Source organism: Seriola aureovittata, chromosome 15 (assembly GCF_021018895.1).
Source record: "Seriola aureovittata isolate HTS-2021-v1 ecotype China chromosome 15, ASM2101889v1, whole genome shotgun sequence".
Taxonomy (NCBI): domain Eukaryota; kingdom Metazoa; phylum Chordata; class Actinopteri; order Carangiformes; family Carangidae; genus Seriola; species Seriola aureovittata.
The window spans coordinates 8,870,001-8,887,028 of NC_079378.1; the positions used below are offsets into that span (position 1 = coordinate 8,870,001).

General features: G+C 44.0%; 1 protein-coding gene across 2 annotated transcripts in view; it reads right to left on the bottom strand.

Annotated features, from left to right (window-relative positions):
• Nucleotides 1-16,557, bottom strand: part of LOC130182163 (transcription factor COE1-A-like) — an 86,865-nt gene extending 70,308 nt beyond the window's left edge. For both annotated transcript variants that reach the window (XM_056396827.1, XM_056396826.1), the window contains exons 1-6: nt 15,854-16,557; nt 14,935-15,091; nt 14,091-14,154; nt 12,652-12,707; nt 6,477-6,550; nt 1,808-1,876 (exon numbers count right to left, since the gene is read on the bottom strand). In XM_056396827.1, coding sequence (XP_056252802.1) covers nt 1,808-1,876; nt 6,477-6,550; nt 12,652-12,707; nt 14,091-14,154; nt 14,935-15,091; nt 15,854-15,984 — 551 coding nt within the window. In that variant the 5' untranslated portion in view covers nt 15,985-16,557. The remainder of the gene's footprint in view (nt 1-1,807; nt 1,877-6,476; nt 6,551-12,651; nt 12,708-14,090; nt 14,155-14,934; nt 15,092-15,853) is intronic.
• Nucleotides 16,558-17,028: the final 471 nt, after the last annotated feature.

Consider the following 17,028-nt stretch of genomic DNA (forward strand, 5'->3'; position numbering starts at 1 on the left):
ATATATATATATACAACTTCTTCTATAGGGTCAAGATAAGATAATATTTTTGTGTTAAGAGATCCTAGCATATACATATATATATATATATATATATATACATATATATATATACAGTACATACATACATATAACACACGCAAACGGGACAGAATTGCTTTGATATTAAGATTTGATTTGATTTGATTTGATTTGATTTGAAAAACACATGAAACATCAATTCATGCATATTTGACCCTCGGATAAAGTACCAGAAAGTGTTACGCTACGTGAAACACTTTGCTTTGTTTCCTTTGTGGTTTAAGAACAAAACAACAACACTTTCACACCTTTGGCTGCCTCAGCTGTCAAAGCCGTGCTGAGTCGTTGCTCTGGGTTAAAGCCTTGCACCTCCTCTACAAAATGCAGAGAATCAGGAAGTAAGAAAAGACTCGCATGACCTGATGACAGTGTGATTTGAGTTGAATTGATGTGGAAGGCATGAATATCGCCAAAAACAGAAAGTCAAGAGCTGATAGCCATTACAGCCGCCTATACCGTAAAAACACCAGGTGTATAGACAGGAGTGTGTAGTTTGTAGCCAGTGAAGATCATTAAAGAAGAGGGCTGGAGATACAGTGACATCCTGCCAGTGCTGTGATTATGTTCTGTATTAAAAAGGGCCTGAATATTTTCACATAAACATACATCAGGTCACACTGGATAATATTTACTATAATCTCATCAAAAAAGGCTTTAACTTGTTCATATATTCAACATTTTGTACCGTGTCTACAACTTTCTACAACCAAGAATCGATGACTGGCTTCTCTGATAATGTAGTGAGAGTGATGAGAATCAGCATAATTTCACCTCCCCTGTTGTGAATTACTCACTGCCAAACACACACACACACAGAAAACACACACTCACACAGCAAAAACCTGCTCACAGAGAGTTAAAACAACTGCCAAGAAGAAATCAGATTAAAATGAGGTTGGATCTCATTTCAGGTTTTCTCTGTCACTTTTTTTTTTCTTTGCTCATGACCCATTTTTCTGTGCTGCTGCAGGAGAGACGGGGGGGGGGGGTAACTTCAGTCCTCCATGTCGACAGACAGACAGACAGGAAGAAAGAAAGAGGCAGACAGACAGACAGGAGCGTCAGTGACAACGACAGACAGCTCCTGCTCGTAAACAGCTTTGTATTTTGCATTACGTAGAGGAAACACACACACACGCATCTGAGCACTGTTTGTTCACTCAAGTCTGAAGGTGTGCATGTGTGTGTGCGCATGAGGCTGAATCTGCCAAATATGAGGTAGCAACCGAGCAGCTGATGTGCATTTGTGTCCCCTCTGTTATAACATTACCGAACTGCACATGCACATGTAAATAAAACGTGTGTTTGTATGTATGTATGTGTGTGTGTGTGTGTGTGTGTGTGTGTGTGTGTGTGTGTGTGTGTGTGTGTGTGTGTGTGTGTGTGTGTGTGTGTGGACCTTTAATCCCTGCTACTTTCAGCAATTCACCTCCCCTCATGAGTCCTGCTGTTTGTGTTATAAATGCAAAGCGTCAAGCCGCAAATGTTTCACTCCGTCTGGCTTCAGAAGCCAACGCTTCTATCTGAGGAGCATCTATTTCAGGACTGACAGCGGATCATCTAAACACACAAACACCCCATCCCACGCCGCCATTCAAACACAGGTCACCACAAGTCCCTCATCCAGCGTGTGTGTGTGTGTGTGTGTGTGTGTGTGCGCAGGAGTGTGTGTGCGCTGGAGAGAGAGAGAGAGAGAGACAGACGGAGACGGAGTGAGAGATGGTACCTGTCGATGATAACAGGGTCTGAGGGTGTCTCATTACGGTTTCCACAGCTCTTCTTGTCACAGCACCGACTAAAAGAGGGGAAGAGAAGAGAAGACACAGGGCGAAGTTAGAACAGAGTCAGACGCAGGGAACATACAGTACAGTATCTGGAGGTTCAGATTCAGCTCATCTAAATGGCAGTGTTACATTATGCGCTTTGTCTGTACTCATGTAAAGCGTGTGTGTCACCAAATTCACAGCAATTGATCAAATCTGTCTAAAAGAGGCCACCGGGAGTTTTACAGAAAGCCTGCCACGCCGAGCAGGGCTCCGCTGACGGCACCGATAAAAATAGACTCATAAGGCAAGTGTATAGCGGCATCGAGAGAGAAATAAACTGTATTTTAAGGAGACCAGCCAGATGGTGAGCTTAGCCATTTTGTGTATGTGCTCCAAACCCTGCTAAATCTTAGTACACACTCTGTAGTACCTACAGCCATAATGAGTCTACTGACTGTTAGTAGTGTAATCTCAAACACAGTTATAGAAGACGTGTGTTTTCTAGCTCTGCTCAGTGGATAAACACTGTCCATCATTTCTTTCTATTACTGTCAGCTTCAAAACGGTGTATGATGGACACACACAGGGAGACTGTCTTGTAAAAAACCCATAGGTCGTTTGTGCAGCAGGTTACTATGACCCATAGTGGCGTTTTGTTGTTAGGCAACATGTAGCGGCCGCAGTAATTATGACAGGAGCAAAGGGAAAAGAGCGGTGACGCAGTATAAAGAGCGTCGAAGTCCGAAGAGTCAGGAGAAAGGAGGTTAGGGTGGATGGAGAAAACACGGGAATATGACACAGGAGAGCGGCGTTCAAATCCCAAGCGAAAGCAAGCAGTTTATGTCGTAACCATGACAACGAGGACAGCGTAACGTTGAGGAAGTACTTATTTTAACTCAAATCACAATCTTTTCCTAAACCTAACCAAGCCATGACCATTATTATAGTAACCATGGCGATGAAGGTAGGTACGCCACTGCTGGTACAGTCGGCGTGTTTATTATTGTAACCATGGCTGCCGGCATAGGTGCGATATTTCAGGAGACACTCCTCTGGGTCGTATCAGAGGGGGGAAGGAAAACGCTGGTTGTTCGGGTTGGAGGAGTTGTTGAAACCATTGGCACCATCTGGTTACCATCATTACATTTTACTTTTCTTTTTTCTCTCTCTTCCCAAACATTAAAAAAAAATCTTTGTGCTCAGTGTTGGCTTCTGATAGCCTGCTCCTTTTCGGATCTTGTTCCAAGTCGGTGACATATCCTGTTTGGTTACACTCCAAGTCTAACAGCCTCTTTGTTTATTAGCAGAGCACAATGCACAAACCATTCAGGCAGTAATTTAGCTAAAACAGCAAATGAACACCAAATTATGTCCCGGGGCTCTCCCTAAACAGAGGAACAATGGTGCTGCACATTATCTCCATATGTCAAGAAACCTTTAAAATCTGTGGCATCTCATTTTAAGATTTATGTTTTGACTGTTTTGCTTGTAAATAATGTTATGAATAACAGACACAGATCATATTGATGTCTGCAGTATGTTCTTATTGCTGTAAGACGAATAACAAGACAATCTCCTGGAAACAGTTTCTACTCGTTTTAGATCTGGAGCGAAACAGTTTATTGACTTGCTGCTTATTTGAGAAAAAAAAAACAAAAAAACACCAGGCTTTCATTTTTAAGAGTTGCACCACATGACAACTATCCTATCCTGAATGTGCTGATGAACAGGTGGAGTGAAGGGTGGGGAGGACTAAAGAGGCCTGAGGCTGGGATAAACAAACACACACACGCGCACACACACAAACACACACACGCAAGTAAGAGAAAAAAAACCTGGCATGTTCACCAAAATTCACACATGTACGTACAACAAGTCTGTCTTTCTTGCTTGCATCAATTATGAATAAAGGTGTAAGCAGGAGAGGTGGGGGGGTGGGGGGTGGGGAGTGAAAGGGTGAGCGTGGGAGGGAAAGCTAAGACAAGAGGGTGAGAGGCAGAGGAAGGGTGGTAGGGTGGGAAGAAGAGGAAGGGGAGACGTCTCAGGTTTCCCACTGTCACAGATGGCAGAGGTGAAAAGAAAGAGACTGATATGTTACACCTTACACATTGTCTCCACTATCTGCTGCTCTCGCTCTCTCTCTCTCTCTCTCTACTCTCCCTGTCACTTCCTCTCCGCTGCTCTGTGATCTGGGTCACTACTCGGTCGCCAGCGGAGAGCGGCGAGGAACCAGCGAGAGGCTGGAGAGGAGGGAAAAGGTGGAGGGGATAAGGGGATGGGAAAATGGGGAGCAGGGGGAGGGGGGGGGGCTAAGTGATGAGGAAGGAGGGGCATGGAGGCAGGGGGAGATGAGTGAGGGTGGGAAGAGGAGGGGAGGGGTGGATGAGGAGGGGGGAGGACAAGAGGAGGAAGAGGAGAAGGGAGCAGAGTGGAAGACGTTATAAATGGAGGGGTGGCGGGAAGGAAAACGAGGGGAGGGATCGGGGGTAATGTAGCACTTATTGCTCTGGATCCTGGTGATCTAATCATCTGCTCTCCCCCCTGCATCTTCTCCTCCTCCTCTTCCTCCTCCCATCACTACACACACACACACACACACACGTCTCAAAAGCATGACTGGGAGATGCCACTTTCACTTGTTCTTTATGTGAAAATATAAGAAATGTACGTAATAAATTTTTACAGTAGCTTTGGTGAAAGGAAACAGACTGAGACAATGAATGAACTGATAACTGCTCAGTCGTTATGTCACAATAATTCACAGGTTCCAGCTTCTCAGATGTGAACATTTGCTGCTTCGGTCCGTTTTGTATCATTGTAAGTTCAACATCTTTGGGTCAAGCAGTTTAAAGACTTCAGTTTGGGCTTTGGGAATAAATTTCAGATACTTCGGATCAAATGACGAATTGATTAATCATAGAAACATGAACACTCACTTTTCAGGTGAATCAAGGTTTCCATCTTAAGGCCACCTGAATCAACTGTGTTTGTTCATGATTTGCACTTGCTGTTTTCTTTGTTGTCACTTCATGAGATATACAACAATAAATGACTCTATGTTTGATAATCTTTGAGTATAATTCCCTAATGAGATATCCAGCGTTTCAATATTAACATAATCTTCATTTTCAAGAGGCAATTACTGCCAGTGGGAAATCTGCTAATGGACATTTTCTCTTCATGTTTTAAACACAGAGAAATGAAAGTAAACCAATATTTCCACTAGAAACATGATACAAACTGTTCAGTTCTCCCTATCGTCCATTCGGCGGTAAAAACCTTTCAATATTTTGTGCCAGAGCTCCAACCAGGTTTTCGAGGCAGGTCTGTGTGGTGGCAGATTGTCTGGGAGCATATGGCTAATAGCACCACCATGACAATGAGCCACACGGATTAATGGACGCCCTGAGCTCTTTGTGTTGTGTGTGCTCCCCGTTGTGTGTTGTGGGTGAGGCCCCCGCTGCAGAATCAGCATGTGAGAACACGAGGCAACAGCCGTAACTTTGACCTCAGCAGCTGCTGCAGACGAGCAAACAGTTTACACTCGTTGCAGAAGTCGTACTTTGTGCGCCGCTGCTGCACTGTTGCTCCCCCAGAGGGAACGTTTGAATATTCCTGCAGGACAGACGCAGGGCGGACACCTCTCCACTGTACAAGTACAAGTTCATGCATGCTGTACAATGCACAATAGTTAAATCTTGTCCGCAAGTCATTTGCCACATGATGAACAACAATAATTTACAGTAAAATCTGTTGCCAAATACAATTTATTTATAAATTCCTTGCAAATCACATCAGAATTTCAATAGGTTTTCCATAAACCTCTGCAGCTGAACTGCCTGAGGAATATTCAGCCAGCTATAGAATAAGATATTAGTGTGCCTGATTTCACGGTTTAAATCCCTGCTTGTGCATACAGATGAACCCCAATTTATATTGTTACACTTAAAGTTGTTCAGTGACAAGGTCAGGGAATAAGAACAACTTAATTCATGTGCTAAATTTGAATTTTTATAAGTGGTGTGCACGAGCGAGTGTGCATATGCATTCTCCTTTGTGAGTATGTGTGTATATCCGTGTGTGTGTGTGTGTGTGAGTCCCTGCCTATATTTTATAGTCAGACTGTGGAGGAAGGCCCATTTGTTAGCCATGAAACAACAGGAGGGTTCAGATTGACTAATGAGTTTCTCTGTGTCCTAATTAACCAGGCGTCACAGACACACAGACACAGACACACACAGACACACACACACACACACACACACACACACCTTCCATTGTATAGGATAGGTTGGTAAAATGCCTCTATAAATAGAACTCTTTCCTCCCAACCTACTTCCGAAGAAATTCATCTTTAGATTATAATTAAAGCAACGACTCTGATAGCTAAAACTCATCTTCCTCAACAGATAAGGTTTGGTGTGCATGCGAACGTGTGGGGGGGTTAATGAGGTTGACAAAATAAGAAATGTATTGAGCACAGAGAGGTGACTGGTGAGAACTTCCTGCAGATGAACAAAGTACGTTGCAGCAGAAGAAGAAGAAAAGAGGAGCAGATGAGAGGAGAGAGGAAGGACGATGATGAGGATGGAGGTGAGCTGATGAAAGACGCGTTGCAGTCATCCTCACCTGCACATGATCTCATGTGTCAGCAGCACTCTGCACATCTCTGGGTTCTTGTCTTGGCCTTCATAAACAATCGCCTGAAAAGAGAGAGACACAGAGAAGAAAAAGAAAATACACTGTGAGCTGAGAGACAGAGAGTAAACACAAATCCAGCAAACAGTCTTCTCCATCCATCCCTGATATGGTGCTGGTTAAGTTATAATAACAGAAATAAAAGAAAGAAAGAAGCTATTTCATTTCCTTAAACAGCTGGGCATTGTAGTTTTTAACAAACGTTACTCAGACAGGAAGAAAGGCGTTTGTTTGGTGCTCTGGTGAGTATTTACAGCTGCGAGACGGTGCATGTATGTTTGACTCCAAATGAACTACAGAGCCCGTGTTTGTGATAATGAGGGAACATGGCGCTTCGTGCAACAGTGATAAGTTTTTACTCGCCGTTGCAGAACAGCGCAGCACACGACTCATTGGCAACTTGTTAATATTTCATTGTTGGTTTTGCCTTTTCATTGAATGTGTTCACAATAAGCTCTAGAAATGAACTGTAACTTAACATCCTATCATCATTTGAGTGAGCAGAAGAGGATTGTTGCTGTTGAAGGTCGTCTGCATCAGTGCATGGATGCATGAAAATGTATTTGCATGTTCTCAGCACACTGCACTCAATATCTGAGGTGATATTTTTGCAGCTGAGGAGAAAACACAATGATAATGTCAAACTGGGAGGAATTAGTGTTTTTGTTTTTTACACACTGTTGCTGTGCCGTGCCTTTATTTTTCTTCCATCAGGTTGTGGCAGTTCCCACTTCACCTCAAAGAACATGCAGTTCAGCAGTAACACCTCCACATCACATACACACTCTCACACCCACTGTCTCTGCACGGGGCGTCTGTCACCACCCAACACACACACACACACACACACACACACACACACACACACACACACACACACACACACACACACACACACACACACACACCTCGTTCACACACATTGTCTGAGAATATCCGCAAAATAACGAACCACATCTCCTCTGCTCACTCGCTGATCAGGTGAATCTCTGAAGTTGAACGTCCAGAGAGCAGCGGTCACAAAAAACAAAAAGGCGTTTCACCTGCTTCAACTACACAACATTTCCGGTTCAGGGTAAAAGCGAAAAAAAAAAAGCACAAGTCACACGCCACTAAGCTATCTATCAATCAGTACACACGCCCTGTCTGTCTTTGGTCTATTCCAGTCCGTTTGATCTGTCGCTCCTCAAAGCGGCGACTTCCACCGAGTGACAAGCTCACTTCAAGTTTCACTGTCCTCTGTAACAGTCTTCAGCGCGGGTTCAGACGACCTGCTGCCATCAGGGGGAACAGAAGGAATGAAGGTGATTCAGCCGAGTGAAAGCTTCACGAGTCGAAACATCGTGCAACACTTCGATGAACTTCGACGAACAGAAAACACAACGTATTCAACTGTGACCCTGATGATGCAAGTTCACCTGTCACGCACGCTCACTGTCTGACTATGACCGGGAAAGGTTATGAAGTGTCAAACAAAGCAAAACTCAAAAGTCTGAGGATTATGAATGACTGATCTCTCTCTCTCTCTCTCTCTCTCTCTCTCTCTCTCTCTCTCTCTCTCTCTCTCTCTCTCTCTCTCTCTCTCTCTCTCTCTCTCTCTCTCTCTCTCTCTTCAATGACAAGACTCAACATTGCTTTTCACTGCACTTTTTTGTGTAAGAAAAGTTGTCCTTTGGAAAAACTGGGCGCTCCAAGAATTGACAGAAATCTAGCCTGTGTTTTACGGGGACCTCAGGGCCAGCATGTTCCATATGGGGCTCCAACATGAGCCGAGACTGTAGACTGAGCCCCTCATTTGTAGACGCTAAAGCCCCACATGGCACTTGGAAAGTCGCTTGGGGCTCTGCAGCGTTGATGGAAAACAGTGAGACTTGCCGCATTACGATATGGTAATTTTCCCTGCGTGTGCACATACTCCAGCTGAAAATGTACCGACACATGAACCTGGAGCCTCAAGGGGAATCTGGTGGTCCAGTGTGTGTAATATGAAACAAAAACAATCTAAGCTCGCAGCACAAAGTGCAACTACAGGTAGACAGAGCTATAGCTAAGCTAACATTTCCAGCAGAGCCACTTTTACCACAGAAGCTGTGCAAGGCGACAGCAGAGTAGAGGATAAATTACAATTTCAGCCACATGGGAAGTGAATTCATGTATCCAAAGAAACAAAATAAACAGGTATCCAGACTGAAAACAGTTTAACTGACTCCGGCCAAAGCAAAGAAGCTCCTGGTAACACAACACTGAGGTCGATCCAACGGCCAAGACATCTGAAACTGTTCCTCTAGACCCCTTCCATCAACATCTCAGCTGTAATATTTTCCCCTCGATTATGGTTTAACGAAAGCAAATGTGAGTGTGGGAACATTAGGAAAAGATAGAAGAGGCAGAATTTGAAGAGGAAATGTACTTTATAAGCCATAGTTCTGTCTATGATTAGACCTGCTCACCGTGCCATGGGAAAAGAGTGGGCCATGCAACTTCCTCTGAACTTGCTTCCTACCCTGGACAAACATGCATCAATGTCATCGCAACCTCTCTTTTCTTTTCTCTTCTTTGCACTTTTGCTCTTTTGTTCTTTTGTTCTCTCTATCACACACACACACACACACACACACACACACACCTTGGGCCAGGTGAGTGCATTTATCTTTACGAAACAGAACTAGGCCGGATGTAACTGTGCTTTCCTCCAAAATCACAGAAGAGGTCAATAAATCCTGATATACCTTATTTTTAAAGGTTTATCACCTCTGCTGTTAACGCTGCGGCAGAACATAGATTTAAATATTTAGCAGGGAAGGAGGACAGACGTCTGTAGGCAGCAAGAGTTGTTCAACCAGAAGAGTGAAAAGTGAAATATAGGGTCTAAATTCATATGAAAAAAACTCTTTGTGGTGCTAGAAATAAGTTTGTGCAAAATCTTGCAGAATTTAAATCTGATCATGTCAAAACTGGTGCAACATATTATTTTCTATACATATATAAGTGATGAACTAAAGAAACAGGTAATTTTTTATTTATTTTTTAACTGCAGACAATATCCAGTTCTTCCCCTGCTGACTCTGGATCTGTTTGGACTTCACTGCATCGGGACACCTCAGATATTGTGGGTCATAAAAAGTTGCCACTCACAGAAAAAAAGTGCTAAACTGAGGTCTGAAGTTTCTAATATCCTGAGGTCTCTCCTGCTTGGCAACCCGAGCCGCCTGCCATTTTTATTGACACAATTAACAAAAAAAGTGCGGATAACATTTAATCCACCTTCTTTGTCAGGCTCCCGTGTGCGAGTGTGTAACTTCCTCTCCCTTCCCGGCCATCGTTTGTCTCAGCTCTCTTTTTCACACTGTCACCTCATCTTCTCTGCTCCTCTCTTTCATCTGCCTTTTCCTCCTCTGTCTCCTCCCTCTCTCCGCCTCACCAAGCCTTTCATACAGCATCTCCGCCGCTCTCTCCTCCACCTTTGAAGTGGCGTGACATGCGCGGCATGTAAACAAGGAGCCGTTAAGCAGGGGAACACACTTCCTCCTGCGTTAGTGTCAGGTCGACTAGCGAGCTAGTGATCCGACAGGGCCGCAGTGACAGACGCTTTATTCTCTGGAACGGAGTCATGATCAACCGACGCCACGCTTCAGCTTCTGAAGGCGAGGAGGTGCTCTGCTCCTCCATTTAAACACAATCAACGCTGGCCCACCCAACACATGCATACACACACACACACACACACACACACACACACACACACACAAACAGGAAAACAGACTGAAATAGCAGAATAACAGAAGCAGGTGCCAACCACTGAAGAATCAAAATCATAAATAAGAGAGAAACGGAATCGATGAGCCAAATAACACCATGCAGCACAACTACAGTTCAGCAAAACTCATCCCGACTTTTACCGATTTTAATACTTGACAACAACAACAACCAAATCTGGAAATCTGTACTTTAAAGGCCCCATAATGTTTTGACATGTGTCCTGACATCACTTCCTGACAAGCTGCTGCTCCATTAGCTTCTGTGACTCTATGCAGTCTCTCACTGAGAGTTAGTTTCACTGGCCAAAAAAAGAAAAGAAAAACGAAAGTGTAACATGTCCCTGGGGTTTACTTTCTATATACAGAGATAAATTAGTGTCTTCAGCACTTGCTATTAGTACCTGAACCCGCCGTGCCCAATTAATTTGTTAGCATTCAAAAATGGAGTTTTCACCTTTGAAACAAGTGAGAGCTGCTGCTGCTGCTGCTGCTGCAGCCGAATTATAACTGGGGTGAGTGACGTATCCGCAGCCACTCAGCCGCCCGTCAGTCTGATAGTGAATGAAGTTTTCTGGAGTAGAAGTCGATGTTTCGCCTGCACGATCTCTGCAGACCTTTTGTAGAGCAATGTTTACACAACTACTGACGTAAAACAGGTTTTTAGCAGCATCCCTTCACTTATTTGTTGAGTGTTTTCAGCTTTGATGAATTTACAACATTAGATAGAAACCCAGGCAGCTTCAATTCTTCTGTTTGGTAAGACAACAGTGACTGGGAACAATGAGTCGCTGACCAGCAGTGTGTGTGTGTGTGTGTGTGTGTGTGTGTGTGTGTGTGGTTACAGAGACAGTAGCCATGACATCACTGACCATCTAAGCCAACCACACGGCTGTTTTGGTTTGACCACCTGTTAGTGTTCCATTGCTCTACCACTGGGAACACACACACACACACACACACACACACACACAAAACAAAGCATGCTTTATTGCTCCATGTGCAGTTTTGCCTAAGTGCCTACACACATATATACATGCTCTCACTCACATATAACCCCCCCACTCACACACACAAACAGACACTCACATACAGACCAGCACTCACACAGGCAGATGGCCACAGGTGCAGCACACACCTGCCTGCATCAGCATCTCTTAGGAAAAATTACTTTTCCTTTCCAAACTTAAAAAATCTCTTTTAATAGAAAAAAAGCAGTTTAATTAGTCACACAAAAGTGAGCATGAAAAATGAAAGTGCATGTGTGTGTGTGTGTGTGTGTGTGTGTGTGTTTGAGGGGATCAGATTCGTCTTTTTCTAGTCTGAATCTTCCACTGGGAGCAAGGCCCGACTGTGTGCGTGTGAGCGCATGTAGCTGGCTGTCACCCCACCATGCTCAAGCTAAACAGTGTCATTAGGGAACAGTGTGGTCCCTTAAGCCTGCCAGACACACACACAGACACACACACACACACACACACACACACACACACACACACACACACACACACACACACACACACACACACACACAGTATGTGGTGCGGCATGGCAGCAGCAATGTGAGACTCTATCAGAGCACAGAGTCACATTAGCGAGCGTTCACCGCATAGCGTGGCTTCTTGGCTCCTCATACCTCACTACACACACTGACACACACACACACACACACACACGATGCATTACACCTGACAGAAAGTTCTCACTCTGTGCTTCTTGTGCAAAAAACAAAAAGAATGTAGTCCTCATCCCAACTGTTTACCTGAGCAACATCCAGCACTAACAGTCTGTCTTGTGTTGTTCAGTTTGCCTCTCTCTCTCTTTCTTTCTCCCAACTCTTCCTGCTGCTCTCTCTATCGCTCTCTCTCACATAAAAGTACATATAAACAAAAACACAAACATTAACATGAAAATTGGATCTGATCAGAAAATGCTCTCTACTCAGCAGACCAAATCCCAGAGGTGCCGTTATATCTTTCCACTTCCTACTGTGAGCAGCAGAATTACGCTCCTGTTCCTCAACACCCGCTCGCTGCCTCCTCACTCTAATCACAGCGAGAGAAGTACAGGCAAAAACGCCTGGAGCCATGCAGTGTGTGTGTGTGTGTGTGTGTGTGCCCCCACCCACCCACACACAGACACTGGAAACACCCACCCACAGAATTACACACACACATACACACTCACTTGTGTGTGTGTGTGTGTGTGTGTGTGCAAGTACATGCAGATAGAAGCGGTCGGCGGAGTACAGGCAGATCAGTGGAGCAGCTCATTGTCAGAGAGGTAACAGGAGAGGTGACAGAGAGAGAGAGAGAGTGTGTGTGTGTGTGTGTTTGTGTGTGTGTGTTTACCTGTTTAGTCATGGAGTCTATGAGTCGAACATAAAAGTCCTGCTCTGTTCTGATGCCTGTTGGGAAGCAGCAGAAGAACAGAAAATAATAATCATAAACCTTACATAGATTTTGACAAGCAGAGCAACACAAGAAACTGCATTTAAAAATATGTCAAATTAGGTAAACATAAAAAAAAGTGATCAGAGTGGGAAAAAATGAATGAACTTAATTATTCCTGCCTCACACAGCAGGGAGCACCCACAAATTTAAGGAGTCACAATGTGATTAAGAGAATAGGGATACAGAAAAAAACATATTTCTGAAAACACAACATTAAATCTATTTTTCAGCTTTTTTTATGAGGGAAATCTTGTTAATAATTTCACTTGTTTAGGCCTCAACACATGAGTCAAGTAAAACAATCTGAGAAGGAATATGCTAATCAGTCTTTGGTTGAACTGCTCACACAGACACACAGTAGCTTCACTGTAAGAGGTCACAAGCCACGAAGGTTAGAAACAACTGGAGAAGCTTGTATGTGTGTGTGCGTGTGTGTATTAAAAATTAGCCGGTAGCTGTTCAACAATTCACACACTGAAAATAAATGTTAGTCAACCTGCGTGTTTCTTTTTATCTCTTTTTTTTTCTTTTTTTTTTTTAAATGCAATACCAAGTTGGTTTTATTTATATAATATAAAGGTTTTCACATTTTGCACAAAGATATCCTCTATCCTCAGACCCTGGAGTCTCTGAAAACTGTGATTCAAACAGCCAGAAACCATTAGACTCCCATTCATGCTTCATTCATGGTGTTAAACGCTGTTGGCTTTTGGCTCAAAACATCTCTCCCTCACAGCCAATATCATTTGCAATGTCCATTTCCACGTGCAACAGATATTAAAGTCAATAACCACAGTTCGCACATTGCACAGTGCGCCTTATGCCCACATGTCGTAATCCCAGAGGAGTCTGAGTGTTCCTGCCAGTCGATGCTGTTTCCCTCTCAGCTTTACAGACTGAGCTGGTAGGCCTGAACACCACAATCCACAGCTATATATACACACCACAACAGCATGCAGCCAGCAGACTTCAGCTCAAAGTGTCACACAGACCACTTCAGGCTGGAATAACTAATTTTGCGTACAGTGACGGTGATAAAGCCACAAAGCTGGTACTAATCGCCTGCAGCAGCTGCTCTGTAATAGTGACATTTATCCAGAAATCAGTCAAATTACACATCAGTGAAACATCACACTGCAGCTTCTGTGACATGAACAAGTTGTGGCAGCCTGTTGGCCCTCTGCTGCACAATAAATCTAAAATATATATATATATCAGCTTATCCCATGTGTGCATATTCTGTTAGTGCAGGTGCAAACAGCCCATCAAGCTGATTTAGTGAAATTTATTATAATAAGTGTAGGAGTGTGTGTTTGTGTGACAGGCTCCTCACTCACCGTTACTGTAAAGAAGCTGCAGCCGATAATGAATCCCGTTATTGGTCTTCTCTCCGCTCGTCTCCTTAACACACACACAACAAACACTGAGCTGATTATTGAAAATATTAGGATTTTTTTTTTTTTTTTTTTTTTTTTTTTTAAAGCATCTCTGTTGCACATTCAGGCCTGTGAATTGTACAGAATACACCCAAGAAGTAATTGAATTCTTCACACCGGTCATTCATTAAATAAACATGAGATTTATGTTCACAGCGGACATATTAAAGCGGGGCAGCCCCTGTAATTTCTCCATGTGTAATCACGGTGTTATTGTGGCTTTTTAATTCCTCTGTAATTACTGGTTGTGTTTGCAGGGCAAATAAATCCAATGCTAAATTCTCCCGCTGCATTTCATCTCATTTAAACGGTGTCATAATTGATGAGGAGAGAGGTCGGCCCGCCGTTGTTTATACAGAACAAGTGGATGTGTTGAATTGAGCCGTAAATTAAAAAACTATTTCAACGTGGAAAGAGATTTTTTATTTGTCAAATGCACAAATGAATCGAAGGAGGTTTTACAGTTACAGCACGTGTTATATATTGCCTTTTATCTGGGTCTCTTACGCATATTATAAATTGTCAATAATAAAAATAAAAAATATGTTGATAATAAAATAAACAATAATAATAAAATGATAAGTTTAGTTCTTTTAAATGTTTCAAATGTGTTATTAAACATTGACATCAGTAATGTCACACGCAACAATGGAATATTCAGGCCTTTAAAAATTTAAATAGTAATTAATGTTCCGGGTTATTAAATCTAGAAATGAATCAAAGCACCGTGAGTTTCTGCACCGACCTTCTCCTTCTCGATGAAGTCCACGAAGTTGGTCCTCTCGATCTCCACCGGCTGACCCTGCCGGTCGTACAGAGCCAGGACGAAGTGGAAGAAGTTGGACTTCCGCAGGTTGGAGGGCGGCTGCTTCTCAAAGTGAGCCCGGGCCAGACCCACTCCACTGCGGACACACAGGCGTGAGCGAGTCGGTGTTAGAACAGTGGAGAGGCTGTAAAGTTTTGACTTTGTATAAAGATAACAGCGAGAGTGAATGCAGTGTGTGCACATTTTTAATTTGCTTTGAATGACGTTTTAAGGCTGATATTTAACATGTTTATTAAGATATGATTATCAAGAGAGGCCGGTTTATCAAAATTTAAATATTATTTACATTTTCTGAAATTAGAAGCAGATTTGTTTTTTTTTACTGGAGGTCGTTCTTCATGATAATGTGTGACAGGAGCTCAAAATGTATACATCACTGACTCTGTGGGACAAGAGGAGAATTTTATTCCCCTTGAAAACAACTGAGATTGTTTAGAAAAGACAGGTGATGGACCGATTTTTCTTTTCCTCATTTAAACCCAAAACAAAAGCCAAGTTTTATTTATTTGTTCTTTTAGTTTCATGTTCATTAAACTCAGAACTGTGGGAAAAGGCGGTGTAGAAATGTAACTGTTTAGCCATGAATTGTTGAGTGTGTTGTCTTAAAATTAGTCAAACCAATGTGTTATTCTCTTAATTATTCTCTTAAGAGAATCTAAATTTCCCAAATGATCATAGAAGCAGTTAAATCCAAAACTCTTCCTCCGGACAGCAGCTTCTGTTTCTCCCCATGTCCTGCACAGGCTGCTGCAAAGGTCCTGACAGAAATATCCCCTTGTTCCCACGTTTTTTGGTAAATGGAGGGTGGTAGCGTCTCCTCCAGCCGCGCAGAGCTCACCTTTGGGCGGCCGTGTTGGCGTCCAGCACGCCGCCCCCCTGCATCCAGCCCCGGACAGCGTTCATTCCTCCCAGCGGCTCCTCCTTCAGGCTGCTGCCGCTTCTCTGGATGCTCTCCTGGATCCCAAACATGAACAAACCTCCGTAGTTTAGTGCCTGTGCCTCTTTTCTTCCCTCGTGTCTCTCCCACGCCTCGCTGTGCACTTGTTCTCCTGATCTCTCACTCTGATTTTCAGGCAGAGTAACGTGGGTGCGCTCTTTGCTGCTGCTGCTGCTGCTGCTGCGTGCGCTTCGCTGGAAACCAAGCGGTGAACTCTTTAATTCCTTTAATTCTAGTCCTGGGGAGGGAGTGGGCGCTTAAAACGGAGGGGGGATCATATCGGAACAGTAAGATCCAAAAATGCCAGTCACTTAAAAACACGGGTATAAATCGCCAGAGGGACGCCAGGAAGCGGACTGACCCAGCGTGGAAAGGTGCGAAAAAGACACTCCTGGCGCGCTCGGAGATCCACACTTGAAGCTGTCACAGAGAAAAGAGAGATCAACTAGCACCTAGATCAGATGTCATCATTGTCTGACACTTCTCTCTTCCTCTTTTCGCTCTTCTGCTTTCTCTTCTCGTCCCTCGGCCCACTGGTCCGGGACGTGTGTTGAGGTCCAGAGCAGCGCTGCTTCCTGCGGATGACTCCCGAGCTCTCTCGCCACTCCGCGCTCTCTCTCTCTCTCTCTGAGGAAAACGCTTTGTGACTCTTCCCAGAGGACTCTCTCTCTCTCTCTCTCTCTCACTCTCTCTCTCTGAGAACCAAACACGGGTTTCTCCCGCCCCGCGGGGAAGAAGGGAGAGGGAGCCAGTGATGGGAAGGGAGAGGGGAGGGGACCGGAGGAGAGGAGGGGAGGGGACAGGAGAGGGAGAGGGAGAGGAGACGCCCCCAAACAAAGACGGGAGTGGAGACTGGTCCTCCTCATGCAGCGGCAACGGAGCCCCTCTCCTCCGCTCTGCCCCCGCTGTCCTCCGCTGTCCTGGCCTGGTAACCGCTCTGTCCTTGTTCAAGGGATTTTACAAAAACGATTCAGGGGTGAAAACGCTTCTATGTAAACGTGATAAATTCATGTGCGCACAATAACAGGGCTGAAAAACGACCGGGAAAGTTTCTCCCTGTACAGATGGGCTGCAGA